Source organism: Daktulosphaira vitifoliae, unplaced genomic scaffold (genome assembly GCF_025091365.1).
Source record: "Daktulosphaira vitifoliae isolate Bord-2020 unplaced genomic scaffold, ASM2509136v1 Scaffold_33, whole genome shotgun sequence".
Classification (NCBI taxonomy): Eukaryota; Metazoa; Arthropoda; class Insecta; order Hemiptera; family Phylloxeridae; genus Daktulosphaira; species Daktulosphaira vitifoliae.
In genome coordinates, this window is record NW_026099603.1 from 3,291 (window position 1) to 18,291 (window position 15,001).

A 15,001-nucleotide genomic window follows, 5' to 3' on the forward strand; every position below is an offset into this window, starting at 1 on the left:
GTATATACACACAGACCGATTATTTCTTTCAGTAAAATAAAATTGCCCAGAAGACGATTTCGCGGTCTTCACAATGAACTGCAGCCAGTGGTGACAAGGCGCTTGGCCCTTTTAGGTCAATATAGTATTTACAATAACATATTATACACAGTCCTCGATCAGCAGAGTGCTTATCATCGTATTATATTCGATTGAGCACATCTTGACCACCGCCTCTTTTCAACAAATCATATCATGGGATTTGAACATTTCTAACAAGAACGTTAAGTAGTATTAAATATATAAGTAGAACTATTATATAAATATTAATTCGTAAATCTAATGTGTTTTAATTTACGACTAATTTAAATGTATCGTACATAGTAATCAGGCATTGCCTGTATAAATGTTTACCATATTTTCTATGAATTATTTAAACGTTTCAATTAATTAATTTGTGATGAATGGTAAATAGCGTTCAGACCTTGTAAACTCTGGATTTAAATTTGTTAAATTTACTGTTAATATAGTTATTTGAATTTTAAAAATGTATTTTATTGATACGGTTTATATTATAAATCATATCTAGTATTTTTTAAAACTTTTATGAAAGCAGAAATAATTTTATAAAATATTATTTGAACTATAGATTTTATTTGTGTGCAACAATTAAACTAGGACATGCTTTATAAAGGCGCATTGAGTCGGATAAACGTTGTACATATCTGCTTATATTTCATCTACTCACAGACTTTCACATTATTCATTTTCTTCTTCTTCTTCCTCGCCTTAATCTCAANTACATTATTCATTTTCTTCTTCTCAACTACTTGGGTTGGCCTAAGTTTTATTCAGGACACTTCATACTGTTTGACAAAAAATTTTACGCCGGCTGTCGACCTGACGCAAACTCATTAGTCGCCTCTTACGACTGACAGTGGAAGTATTCTTATCCCCTATCCACAGGGAAATTTACATTATTCATTTTAATATGTGTAATTCAGAGGTTATGACTGGTGATTACGTTACCCATATAATCGATCTTTCTTCTTACTTTCTTTATCTCAACTACTTAGGGTCGACTACTCTTATCCAAAACTTCCATTTGACATGATCTCACACATCATCTACGCACACATCAGCCGTCCTCGTATTGCATTCAATACATACCTCCATCTCTTTTTTGGATTTTCTCTACCTCTTCTTCCTTCAACATTCATTTCCATTACTGTTCTCACAACTTCCGATTCCTCTCTCTTCATAACATGACCAAACCATCTAGGTCTATTTTCTCACATCTTATCCATGATTGACGCTACAGCTATACCCCCTCTTATATGCTCGTTCCTAATTTTATATTCTCTAGTCACACTCCACTCATCTATCTAAGCATTCTCATTTCTGATCTACATTCTTGCCAACCGCCCAATACTCTGAACCATTAGTAAGTCTCACTACAGTATTATAGAACTTACCTTTCGGCCTCATTGAAATTGCCTTATCGCATAACACACGCACTTAATTTTATGTCATAAATCCTCGTCAATACTACCGTTCTTTTGCACAACTGACCCTAAATACTTAAAACTTTCCACCTCTCCAATCACGTCCTCACCTATTGTCACTGATCTCCTCATTTCACCTACGTTGTGTTCTCTTTTGTCAAACTCGTACTCTATATATTCTATCTTACTTTTACTTATTCTTAAACCCTTTTCTTCAAGAGCTGATCTCCACACCTCTAACCTTTGATTAATTTCTTCCCTATTTTCTCCTATTAAAATTATATCGTTTCCGAACAACATGCATCATAGTACCTCTCCTTGTATTTCTTTAGTAATTTAATGTATCACTATAGAAAATAAATAAAGGTTTAAAGCAGAATCTTCTTAAAGCACTCCTTCTCCTACCTTAAAATCTTCTGTTGCTCTACCCATACTTTTTACCATGGTACGAGTGTCATCATACATATCCTCTATTATATGAATATACCTTTTCGAGTTGGTTACAGACGCCTAAATTCGTAAACGAATACTTACACACTTTTAGCTGATATAACAGATATTTCTAAAAAAAAAACTCTTGGCCATGACACGTAAATAATAACGGTGATACTGGTCCATGAAAAAGAAATATATTTCTTTCTCAAAGTTGAGACTCATCAAAGTTCAATTTACATTACGTGGACTCTATTCATTTTATGAGAACCATTTTGATGGCTCTTATGAAATTTAGGCGCAATAGATAAAGTTATTCAAATTCATTAATTCACAAACTAACAAATGGACTAAATTGATGTAAATTAGAATTCGACAAGAGAGAACGCCTCTATTAAAAAATATCCATGTACATTATCACATATTATGTATAACGTCATAAATAACGTAATATACACTCAAAAAAATATACGAATATTCCATACATGTACTTGACAGTTTTTAACGAACGGTGTAAGGAAAATGTATAATAAAAAATTTTAACCTTAGCTTAAAATATTTACGTCAATAACAATTTTAACTTATAGACGTTCTTAATTTCCTCATAGTGCTCTTTTTATAATCATGTAAAGTAAATATTGATGAATATTAATTGTAATAATATTACAATTAATATAATATACTATAATTTATTAAGACAATTTGTATTTGTATTAAGATCATACTGTATGTTACAAATGTTGTAGGTTGGCTAACTGATAAAATTCAAGAAAAAACATCATTGTATGCACTGTTTACCAGTCTGGTGGCTTGATATGTTTTGGCGCGAAATTTTCAGTTGTATAAGATAATCTACTAGGTTAATGTTTAAAAAACGCGGTAGTTCTTTATTTTTCAGTTAATATCAATTATTTCCAGATTACTATTAGTAGGTTATTTTTTTCACATGCTGACTGAAAGTACTGCTGTGATTTTGATATTTTCCGTATTAGTCTGTTACAGTTAATTTGTATGCTTTCTGATTTAGTTAATATTATTTTATTTTTAACGTTATTTATTTTATCTAATTATATTTTTTAAAATTTATAAGTATTTTAGTAAACTAGTAAAAATGCCTAGCCCTATCAAAAAACCTAGGTTAGCAAACGAACTTAACGATTGTGTGCTGGCTTTTTCAAAATTAACTGAACACGCCTTACCACCTTCCAAAGGCAGCAAGTTAGCTGCTGGATATGACTTAAAGAGGTAACATAAATAACAATCAAGTTTGTAATATCTGTAACATGTTTCTAATATTTCAGTGCTTATGCTTATACTATTAAAGCTCATGGAAAAGAGTTGGTTAAAACAGATATTCAAATTAAAGTTCCACATGGTACCTATGGACGTATTGCTCCTAGGTCAGGTTTAGCATGGAAGAATTTTATTGATGTTGGAGGTATGATTATCATAGATTAACTTTGTTATTATTTTTATTAAGAATGAAAAATATTTCTTTACCATTTAAAGCTGGTGTTATTGATGAAGACTATAGAGGAAATGTTGGTGTTGTACTATTCAATCATTCTGATGAAGATTTCAATATACAACCAGGCGATAGAATTGCTCAATTAATTTGTGAAAAAATATCTTACCCTGAAATGATGGAATTAGATGTATGAACTAAACTAAATATGATTTTTACTTATAATGTATTCATATTTTATTCATTGCAGACTTTGGATGATACAGAACGAGGAGTAGGTGGTTTTGGATCAACTGGAACCCAATGAAGTTATGGTTTTCATTTTTATCGTACATTTATGTACAAGCTTCTATTTATCATATGGTTTATAATTTTTTACTAAGATTGTCTTTTTTTTTTTATTTGAAAGTATAATATTTTTTGTAATTTTATGAGAAAAAAATAAATGCAAAAAATATGTACCTGTTTTGTAGTTTTTTAAAAAATGTTTTATTTATTGAGTTTACAAAAATAATGTATTTACAAAAAAAATTATAAATATTTATGCTCTAGAGTATATACAAACAAAATTGTTATTTGTGACAGCAACGAGGTAATTACCACTAGAATTTATTGCACTTTTAGCAACTACTATATCATATACATCCACTTCCAGTTTTTTCTTTTTTTTCAAATAATTGTCATGGGGTTTTGGCCACCTTAAAATCTTGCAAGGATCAATTACTTCTTTTTTATTATTAGTTTTAAAGTTCAAGTCTTCTAGATCATAAATCCATATAGCTCCTTTATCATCACCACACGCAACAATTTTTCCATCTATATTGAAAGTAAAGAAAAGTAAATAAAAAATAGGATAAATTATAATTTTATGATATTACCTAAACCAACACCACAACTCATGAAATAGTTATCTGAATCACTCCAATTTAACACATATGTTGGCTCAATAATACATTTATCATTGTTAATTTTTGATAATGCACTCTCAAGATTAAAAATATACATGACACCGTGTAATGCAACTTTAGTAATTATCCAACTACCACTAATCACTTCAACAGAATCTATTACTTTTTCATATTGGTTTTTATACAACTCGTTGGGATTTGATGGAAGTTCAAAAACAATTGTTTTTAGACCATGTCTACAAATAAATTAATAATAATTATCTTAATGATAAAGCTACAAAAAAGTTTAAATTAAAAAAAAAATTATTCTAAAATTACATTTAAAATCATTCTTGAATATATATTTCTCTATATTATCATTTCATTGATATTATAGAATCTATAGTGATATTTAGTATAAGTTTAAAAAATTAATTACAGATTAATTTAAGTAAAGTATTCAAAATTTACACTTAAGATTAAAATAAAATATATAATGATCTAAAATAGGAATTGCCCTGAATAATGTTACATATCAGTAAGCTTAATTTTGCTTATGAAGTAATATGTTTCATAGATTCTGATATTATTCTATAAGATAAGATTATTCCAAATACTATGTAATTAAAAATGAAGCACTGGAAAAATATATGATTTTCCAATTGCCAAATCTTTCTCTAATTATAGTTAATATCATTCATATTATACAAATAATTAAATGTATTAAAATAAATGATAAATACTGAGTATAAATAATAGTCTATTTTATATCTATATAATATCAAAGAAAAAAATATATGATATTTTGCAAAAATTTTTTCTAAAAGTTGAGTTTTATTGCAATCCAATAAAACTATCTATTATATTGTCACATGTGGGATTTTTCAATATTTTAAATAATGTAAAAATTAAAAAATTTTTTATTCTATCATACTCAAGTATTTTATTCATTGTTACACCCAACAGACTTTTGTTTGTAGAGATTAATAAATAATTATTCTTTTCACAACATGTTAACCCAAAAATTTCCTTTTCTGTTTCTATTATATTTAGTTGCTCAATATTTACAACTTGAGAGTTAATTACATCGAATCCAAATACATGAATGTTTCCAATATTTAAAGCACCTAAAAAATGTATAAAACAATTAATTTATACAAAATATTTTTATGTTGTCATCAATATATATGTTTATATAATTGTGATAAATTGTAAAACTAAATTTCCATACACATACCAATTGTGTTACTAACAATAAGACAAATTATGGCATATATTTTTATATGAATAATAAATTATAATAATTTTGTTACATATATTTTATTTGAATAATTACATATCTTTAAATCTAGCAGAAATAATATTTACCAATCAACCAAAAAGTAGATTGTTGATAATTAATGGTTCAATTTAAAGTTGAGTTATAAGTTTAAAAACTAAATTTTTTTAGAAGAGCAATTTAAACATTTTAATAATATTATAACTCATAAAAAAGATTTTTGTGTTATTATTGATTAATTTGTAAAATGTTCTTAGGATTATACAATCTACAAATTTAGTTCTTCAATGTATTTTCAATTTTTTTCTATTTAAATGGGATATTTAAATATTTAGATTAAGACTTGATTTTAAACAAAACTAACTACTATATTGACTTCAAGTAAAAACAATAAGTCAGGCTTATTTTATTGGTCAACTTAAATTTTAGGTTAAGAAAAAATATTATTGAGACCTACCTACTTATTTAGAATTTACTATATGTATTAAAAAATACTTAGAGCTGATCACTCAAAATTTTTACAATCAATGATCCATGTTTATAGTGATATCTAAACTAATAATAGTTTTTGTAAAAGAAGGATTTACATATTTTATTATTATTCTATAGAAATAATTATGATGAATTTTTTATTGATAAGATATTTGCATTTTTTTTTTTTTTTAGTTATATTGTTTGTAATATCTAACTAATACATTTTAATTTACTTACAAAACAATTTTTTTTCATAAGGATGGAATAATATAGAACTAACAAAAATTTTTTTGTTATTTTTTTGAGTAAGATCATATGTAAGATATGCTNAACTAACAAAAATTTTTTTATTTCTTTGAGTAAGATCGTATGTAAGATATGCTGATTTAGATGATAAATCAATAAAAACTATACTACTATAGGTCCCTGAAGTTGCTAGTATTTTATTAGGTTGACATGACATACACCATGATAGAGTGTAAAGTAAACCTCTGAAAAAAAAACATAGTAATTAATATTTATTAGTACATTAAATACCCAACTAGAATGAAATTTATGAAGCAAACAATTTCATTCTTATCCCACCCTAAAATTATTTTTTTATAATAATACATATAAATTTCTTAATAAATTAAAATTTTTGCGGGGGGCAAAAACAATTTTTTTTTTTTATTTCTTCAAAAATTGAACTTTTTAATAATTAAAAAGTTTAATTAAATTATTTGATAAATTTTTTTAAATATTTTCCAACAAAAAATGAATATACAATCAGTCTACTTATTTAAAGTTACCCCACTTCACCTTAATTTTTGTACTAAAACAACTTAAAAATATCATTATTATAGAAAATTTATTTAATCAGAATATACAAGGTGATTATTTAATGAACTGGCGTACACTAAGAGGGGGGGGTTAGAAACCCCCTCAAAATTTATAAGCTAAGCGACAAGTTTGGACAATAAACAAAAAGTAATAACAATAAAAAAGATCATACTATAAATATTTCCAATATAAAGTAAATGAAAACAGGAATTTTTGTGAGCGAACAATATGGGCAGTATCACATCTAATTTTCTTTAAATTAAAAAAAAAAACCCCCCAAAATTTTTGTGTATGTTACTAATTTAATGTAAGCTAATAATTTTCTCTTAAAATAATTTTTTTGAGAAAATTAATTTTGGTATTTTTTAATATTTTATATTACTTTATATCAATTATTAAAATACTTTTTAAACTCATTCTTTATAGCTTATAAGGGTACCAACATTATTTTTTAAAATAGCAACATACATATTTAACTAGATCATAAAATAAAAATGATCTAATTAAGAAAATAATTATTCAAAAACAGATTTTGATCCATTATCTTAGAAGTTTTCAGTCTCACTCCTACTACTTAGATATATAAAAAGTTTATAACTTTTGATGTATTGGTATGAAAATTGTATCAATCTTTCATTTTTATGCTTGGAACATTTTTGATTTTAGTAACTAGTTATTATATTTATTGACATCTAAAAACATTTATTTGATACTCTTATAAGATAGGAATTAAACAAGTAATTTTAGTAATTGATAAATTATGAAATACATAAGAACTAACTAAAAAATACCAAAAATTATTACTCAAAAAATGATCTATTAAAAAGAAACTAAGTGGCTAGTGTTAAAAGAAACACCTTGCATTATTTACAAAAAAATGTTTAGTTTAATATTGTATTAACAAATATTAAAAGTTTTTCTTTCAAAAATATTACATTCCCCAAAGATGTTTATCTATGTTTCTCAAATAAATTATAATTTTATACTTTTGTTTTGCAAGAATAAAATGTACTGCATTTCAATCCCAATCTATACTTAACATAATTATTAATGTACATATACAATTATTAGATTCAAAAGTTTTATTTCAAAATTTACTTATCTACACTAGAAATTAATATACTAAAGTAGGCTAATAATAAATGTAATAGAAGCATTGAAAATATACATTAAATTATGTAGTAATATTTATTAATTAAAATAAAAATAGAGTTTGATAATATTAATTACTTTGAATATGAGTATCTATACTGAACTACTCCACTTCTCACATCAATTACACAAACCTTATTTCCTCCACATGTAGCAACTAGAAAGGAACCTTTCGAATCAATATTAGGTTCAAAAATTGCTTGCCACACCTAAAATATTACAAATACAATTAAACATGATATATAGTTTTTTATTTTTTATATATTGTTACTTGAGTAGATACATCAGCAGAATCTTTATCTGTTTTAGAGTGACATCTTAAAAAATGTTTTGGTTTAAAATCCATTGTACAGGAATATCGCTAAATTATAATATTTATTTATCAAAAAACTTCAGAAATAGAAAAAAAAGATCAATAATATACTTTCTATGAATCTAAAATGTTTTGCTGTTTATTTACATAATTACAACCAAATGTTGATATTATTCTCCCGCTTTTTTTTATCATTAGACAAAGATAATGATATGAATTTTTAAGTATAAATAATTTACTCATTAAAAAACTATAAAAGTAATTCAATTTTGTTTATACATTTTTATTTATTAAGTGAATTTTTAAAGATTGAAGTATGGAGTATTTGTTTTATTGTTTTGAAGCTAAATATTGAAATTTAATTTATACCAATAGCGAGGCCAACGGTGATATCGTTATTTTGATTATTAACTTTGAACTATTATCAGTTATCTAATTAATGATACGATAAGAGATCTATATAAGCAGGTATTAACTTATTGTCTTAAAATAGAAATTATAGCATAGTAGAAGTTTTATATTAGAGCTAGGTATTTGTTTTCTTTCATATAAGATTACTTTTAGCAATAGTTCAATGTATTTTAGATCACACGGTTGTCTATCTCAGAAGAACAACGTGTGCGGCAACTCATCAATGAAGAAGAACTAGGTGACCGTAAGCCATCACAGTTCTTACGACATCTCCGTTCCCTTGCCGGCACTACTACATTACAAGACAATATTTTACGTCAACTTTGGCTCCGCCGTCTACCATCACATGCACAAGCTATTTTAACCGCACAATCAGAGCTTCCTCTGGATAAGGTAGCCGAGCTGGCTGACAAAATTGTTGAAGTGCAGCCAGCCCCCTCGCAATTCGTCCATGCTGTTGCCACGACGAACAATAAAAAGGAACTCGATGTTTTAGCTGCCATTGAAGCACTCGCAAAACAGGTAAGCGAATTATGTGCTAAACGCCCGCAACGTTCCCGCTCTAGGTCACGTAACCGTTCAAACGTGGAACTGACTAACGGCAAAGGATGGTGTTGGTATCATAGCACTTATGGAGAAAAGGCTGCCAAATGTAAGGCTCCCTGCAAGTATCAGGAAAACTCCAACGACAGTCAGTAGCGGCGGCAACAGACTGTCCGAACCCGAGCAGCCGCCTGTTTGTTACAGATCAAATAACAAAACGCCAATTTTTAGTCGACTCCGGTTCCGACTTATCTTGTTACCCTCAACGGCTACTACGGGAACGACGCCATGCCACCGATTACGACCTCAGCGCGGCCAACAACAGTACCATAAAAACTTACGGGACGGTCCATCTCAATTTGAATTTAGGACTTCGACGCAGTTTCCCGTGGAGTTTTATTGTCGCCGACGTGAGTACTCCTATCATTGGTTCCGACTTCATGGCATACTACCACTTGCTGCCGGATTGCCGTACCAAACGTCTTATTGATGGTGTCACAGGCTTGGCTGTGAATGGTAAGGTTTCCTCTGTAAATCAATGCAGCATAAAATCAGTTGCCAACACTTCCCCTTGGGCTGCATTTCTCGCAGAATTTCCGGACATCACACGTCCCACAGGATTGCCCAGGACAATAAAACATCAAACAGTGCACCACATTCTTACGACACCTGGTCAGCCAATAGCCTGCCGCCCACGCCGCTTAGCTCCAGGTAGACTAAAAATCGCCAAACAGGAATTCGCGGAAATGGTCAAGGCAGGTACCGCTAGACCTTCAAGCAGTCCGTGGTCTTCACCATTACATTTAGCACCGAAAGGGGAGAACAGCTGGCGTCCTTGCGGTGATTACCGCGCGCTGAACGCCCGAACTATACCAGACTCCTATCCAGTCAGACACATACATGATTTCTCGCACAACCTGGCTAATTGCACGCTATTTTCCACAATCGATCTGGTAAAGGCTTACCATCAAATACCTGTTAATCCGGACGATATATGCAAAACAGCCATTACCACTCCATTCGGACTTTACGAATTTCCTTTTATGACATTCGGATTGCGAAATGCTGGACAAACTTTTCAACGCTTCATAGACGAAGTTACCAATGGGTTGGACTTCTGTTATGCATATATTGATGACATTTTGGTATTCTCTAAATCGGAAGAGGACCACAAACAGCATTTACGCACTCTTTTCGGGAGACTTTCTGACTACGGTGTTGTCGTTAACCCGCAAAAATGTGTATTAGGTTCGGCTGAGGTGAAATTTCTAGGTTACCTAGTATCTTCTGAAGGCACCCGCCCGCCACCGGAACGCGTCGAAGCCCTACGACAGTATCCATTGCCAAAATCTATGCAAGGATTACGCCGGTTTTTGGGAATGGTAAATTTTTATCGCCGGTTTATTCCCAAAGCTGCCGACCTGCAAGAACCACTTCACGGTATTCTCAAAAGCCCGAAGACAAAAGGTTCCCAACCGATAGAATGGACTCCCGAGTTAGAAAAAGCGTTCACCACATGCAAAGAAAGTCTTGCGACCGCTACTCTTTTAGCACATCCTCATCCAGCCGCACGACTTGGACTATTCACAGACGCATCTAGCCAATCTATCGGCGCATGTCTGCAGCAGCAAGTCAATAACATCTGGCAACCCATAGCATTTTTTTCAAAGAAAATGTCGGTGAAACAAAGTGCGTGGCCTGCGTATTATCGTGAGTTGCTTGCCATCTATGAATCGGTGAAGTATTTCAGGCACATTGTCGAAGCACAACCATGTACCATTTTCACCGATCATAAGCCACTCGTATATGCTTTCACCCAACGGAGAGAAAAGATACCTCCTACGCAACTCAACCAGTTGACATTCATATCCGAATTCACCACCGACATTCAACACATTAAAGGTGATGAAAATATCGTCGCGGATACAATGTCACGCATTGAAGTTGTGTCTCTCTCGCTGGACTACCGAGCTCTTGCTGTATCTCAAGACACGGATGATGAACTCAAACATTTTACTGACAACAATTCATCTCTTCATTTGGAGAAGGTACAAGTGCCAGGATCTTCAGTCTATATTTATTGCGACACGTCAACGGGACGCCCACGACCATTTTTGCCACAACGATTCCGGCGTCACGCATTTGATCAGTTACACAACCTTAGTCACCCCGGTGCACGCGCAACAGCTCACTTAGTTTCAGAACGATTTGTGTGGCCAGCAATGAAAAAGGATTGCCGTTCCTGGACACGTGCCTGCGTCCACTGTCAGCGATCGAAAATAAGCCGACACGTCTCAGCCCCACTGGGAAACTTTGAAACACCTTCACGCCGATTCAAACATGTTCATGTCGATATCATCGGTCCATTGCCGCCATCACAGTCCTTTAGGTACTGTCTGATGGTAATCGACCGTTTCACCCATTGGCCGGAGGTGTATCCTCTCGAACGTATAACAGCAGATGATGTCACTAAGGGTTTCCTCAATTGCTGGATTTCACGCTTCGGAGTACCTCAATACGTTACGACTGACCGTGGTACTCAGTTTGTTTCAGCTACTTTAAAAACTTTAGCAAAACGTTTTGGTTTTACGCTTCGCCCCACTACCAGTTGGCATCCTGCTGCAAACGGATTCGTCGAACGAATGCACCGACAACTAAAGGCAGCCATCATGGCCCACGCAAAAGACTCGTGGACTGAGTCACTGCCTATCGTGCTTCTCGGAATACGTTCTGCGTTTAAGGAAGACTTAAAAGCCACGTCTGCGGAACTTGTTTATGGTGAGCCTCTTAATCTTCCTGGTGATTTCTTCACAGACAAGCAAGATAATAGCAGTACGAACGACCCTACTAGCTTACTAGATCGTCTTCGCAGTGTTATGAATAAAATTCGTCCAGTACCTGCATCTCGCCACTCAAATCCACGATCATTTGTTTTTGCGGACCTTAAGGACTGTTCACACGTATTTCTCAGGGAGGGAGGTGTCCGAGCAGCACTTCAACCGCCATATCAAGGTCCCTACGAAGTAATTGCCCGAAATGACAAAACGTTCACAATAAAAGTTCGAAATCAATCAGTTACGGTGACGATTGATAGAGTAAAACCTGCCTACCTCATGGTGAACGAAAGCACAACCGTTAGCCAGGCACATGCTCCATCAGGGACTGCCCCGGATACGACCAAACAAAAACAACCGCCTAATACCGATCCATCAACACAGCCAGTATGAACAACTCGCTCAGGCCGCCGAGTCAGATTCCCGGACATTTTTGACCCTAGCTAACTCCACTCCGTAGGGGGGTGGTGTGGCGGTCGAATATTCTAGAATGTCCGGCCGCCGCCGCCTCTAGAAGATTCGTCGCTCTACATAAGCGTGTGGCGGTCGAATGTCTAGAGAGTTCCGACGCCGCCTCTAGAAGATTCCTCTGACTATTTAAGGGCAAGATCGTCGCTCCAGTCAGTCAGTCGATCAGTCAATCACTTACGCATTCTGTCTTAAACGCGCTTCGTCTCTCGCTGTTATTTGTTAGTTCGTTGTAATATAGTATAGTTGTTATTAAATCTTAAAAGTGTTTATTACTTCTATATATTACACCTCGCTACAGTGTCAAAAAAAAATTTTGGTTGGAATTTGTTTTCCCTGCGTGTCAACTAGTTTTATAATCTTAAAATGCCTACCAATTTCATGATGATTATTTTCTAGCTCATTATTCAAATTAATAAATTTATTTCTCCAAATAATACTTCCCTGAAATTCTATTAACTCCATTCCTAAATTTTCAATACTTAACCACTCAAAAAAACTAAGTTCAAGTTCTTCAAATTTAATATTATGTGGATTTAATAAAAATTGTAATGTTGAATCTAGATGACGAAATTGGGAAAATCTGCTTGAAAATAATTCGTATGCATTTTTAAATATTTTATTATTATTAATTTCATATCAAACTGATCATCTTTAAAATGTTTTGAATCTATTAATTGCTTTTTCAAAGAAGGAAAATATTTCAAGTTTTCATTTTGTAGATCTTTACAAAAAATTTCAATTTTTTTTTCAAAAATTTTAATATTATCAAACATAGTTAAAACTGTTTGACCTCGGTCTTGGAGTTTTTTTATTTAAATCATTATAAATTGCAGTAAAATCTGCGAAAAACATCAAATCATTCAACCAATTTAAATCAGTAAGCTCTGGATAATCTTGAGATTTGTCCGACAAAAATAAACGTACTTCTGCCAGTAATTCAACAAATCGATGAAGAACTTGCCCGCGACTCAACCATAGAACACTATTATACATAAGAAGGCCAGAGTATTGCGATTCCACCTCTTCTAATAATTTGGCAAACTGTCGGTTGTTTAAAGCTCGAGATGTTATGAAATTGACAATTTTTGTAACAGTTTCCATTACTTTTTGAAGCGATTTCATACTATCTTTTGCACAAAACGCTTCTTGGTGTATAATACAGTGAAAGTTGATTAAAGGATGCGAAATTTCATTGGAAAAAAGTTTAATAAATCCATTGTTTTTACCAACCATATTTGGAGCGCTGTCAGTAGTTATTGAAACAATATTTTGAATATTGATTTTTAAATTTATAAACTCTTTATTATATATAATTAATATATGCATTTATATATGCTCAAAAACGTCAAATATGCAAAATAAGTTTACGTAATTGTAATCTAGACTTCATGAATCAAATTTATATCATACTTGGGTTTAATTCATATTGCGCGAAAAAAATATGCAAAGTCATAAACATCCGAGCTCTAATAATAATAATAATATGCTCGTACTACTGTTATTTTAATAAGCTAAATTTACACTCTAGTTATACAATTATTAAAAGATTTTATACTGAAGTCAGGTTTAATTTACATTAATTAATTTAAGGGTTCTCTGAACACAAATAACAAAAACACACTTACCATTTATTCACAACATAGATCACTGGTTTTGTGCAGGCGAACTCTCTCACCTCCAGTGACTCTATTTACACAACACAGTTTGATAGGTATTAAGTGCTTTTAGCCGGTTCGGGTACCCACTATAGTATTTAGTGCCCCTGTCCTTAACAATATTTTAACCAAAAACATACATGAATCGGTTTTTTCAAAAAGGCCATATCTCCATAAAATTATATTTTTCAGGAAACGTAAAAAACTGTTTTTAAAGATCAAAATAAATTTAGTTGAAAATTGAATAAGGGTTGAATTATTTGATTCCCTTATAAAAAACCAACTATGATATAATATTGACTATTTATACCTATTGGATTATTTTATAAGGAAATGAACGTGTTTGAGATATGGCCTTTTCTAATGGATTGTAAATTTTCATTGATTATGACCTCGCGACCTCGAGGACACGTGGGGATGCGCTAATCCGTCATGTGCGCATGACCCTTAACTTGAGAGAAGGTTCGCACTCTGATCCTAGCTTTGGTCTTGTGATTGGGGCCAGAGTGGTGTTCTGCCGTGCACCTTAAATTTTGGCTAAAGAGCAGTTTTGGTGGTGGGCCTCTGCGAACCTACGCTAGGATAAGTCTCTGTTATACTGGGTGTGGAAGGCCCTCGGCGTCACCTGTTATAACCGTGAACAGGTCGCGTTACCACTTTCTTTTTGTGATAGGTAAATAGCTTTCAATGCAGATTCCGGAAATAGTTAGTGGACCCAAGACTCCCCGCACCATTATCTCCGGTGGCTGGTGGGCCAATCCGACCCCCCCCCCCCCCCC

The 15,001-nt window shown here is 32.1% G+C and overlaps 4 protein-coding genes across 6 annotated transcripts; 2 read left to right on the forward strand and 2 right to left on the reverse strand.

The window, feature by feature from the left end:
• The first annotated feature begins 2,829 nt into the window (after positions 1–2,829).
• Positions 2,830–3,842, forward strand: LOC126908901 (deoxyuridine 5'-triphosphate nucleotidohydrolase-like). The gene is made up of 4 exons (XM_050691231.1): positions 2,830–3,161; positions 3,218–3,354; positions 3,426–3,571; positions 3,632–3,842. Exons 1-4 carry the CDS (start codon positions 3,028–3,030, stop codon positions 3,686–3,688), a joined length of 474 nt encoding a protein of 157 aa, XP_050547188.1. The 5' UTR covers positions 2,830–3,027; the 3' UTR covers positions 3,689–3,842.
• Positions 3,832–8,697, reverse strand: LOC126908900 (leucine-rich repeat and WD repeat-containing protein 1-like). Of its 3 annotated transcripts, none has more exons than XM_050691230.1 (7): positions 8,267–8,473; positions 8,074–8,204; positions 6,390–6,512; positions 6,259–6,335; positions 5,203–5,395; positions 4,260–4,525; positions 3,832–4,197 (listed from the first exon to the last, which is right to left on the reverse strand). In XM_050691230.1, the coding sequence occupies exons 1-7, from the start codon at positions 8,339–8,341 to the stop codon at positions 3,923–3,925; spliced, it is 1,140 nt and encodes a 379-aa protein (XP_050547187.1). In that variant the 5' UTR covers positions 8,342–8,473; the 3' UTR covers positions 3,832–3,922. The 3 variants fall into 3 exon arrangements, with proteins under 3 accessions (XP_050547187.1, XP_050547186.1, XP_050547185.1); XM_050691229.1 differs by adding an exon at positions 8,678–8,697 and having other exon boundaries at positions 3,905–4,197; positions 6,259–6,512; positions 8,267–8,356; XM_050691228.1 differs by having other exon boundaries at positions 3,905–4,197; positions 6,259–6,512; positions 8,267–8,356; positions 8,420–8,514.
• LOC126908902 (uncharacterized) lies at positions 8,625–9,418 on the forward strand. Its single transcript, XM_050691232.1, has 3 exons — positions 8,625–8,629; positions 8,737–8,776; positions 8,894–9,418. The coding sequence occupies exons 1-3, from the start codon at positions 8,625–8,627 to the stop codon at positions 9,416–9,418; spliced, it is 570 nt and encodes a 189-aa protein (XP_050547189.1).
• A 3,914-nt stretch (positions 9,419–13,332) lies between these two features.
• LOC126908897 (general transcription factor II-I repeat domain-containing protein 2B-like) lies at positions 13,333–13,800 on the reverse strand. The gene has a single exon (XM_050691221.1). It carries the CDS (start codon positions 13,798–13,800, stop codon positions 13,333–13,335), a length of 468 nt encoding a protein of 155 aa, XP_050547178.1.
• Positions 13,801–15,001: the final 1,201 nt, after the last annotated feature.

Coding starts and splice junctions, on each gene's coding strand:
- LOC126908902 (XM_050691232.1), top strand. Junction 8,777..8,893: donor TAAGAGATCTATATAAGCAG/GTATTAACTTAT, acceptor AATGTATTTTAG/ATCACACGGTTGTCTATCTC.
- LOC126908897 (XM_050691221.1), bottom strand. CDS start 13,800: ATGGTTGGTAAAAACAATGGATTTATTAAACTTTTTTCCAATGAAATT.
- LOC126908901 (XM_050691231.1), top strand. CDS start 3,028: ATGCCTAGCCCTATCAAAAAACCTAGGTTAGCAAACGAACTTAACGAT. Junction 3,162..3,217: donor GCTGGATATGACTTAAAGAG/GTAACATAAATA, acceptor CTAATATTTCAG/TGCTTATGCTTATACTATTA. Junction 3,572..3,631: donor CTGAAATGATGGAATTAGAT/GTATGAACTAAA, acceptor TATTCATTGCAG/ACTTTGGATGATACAGAACG.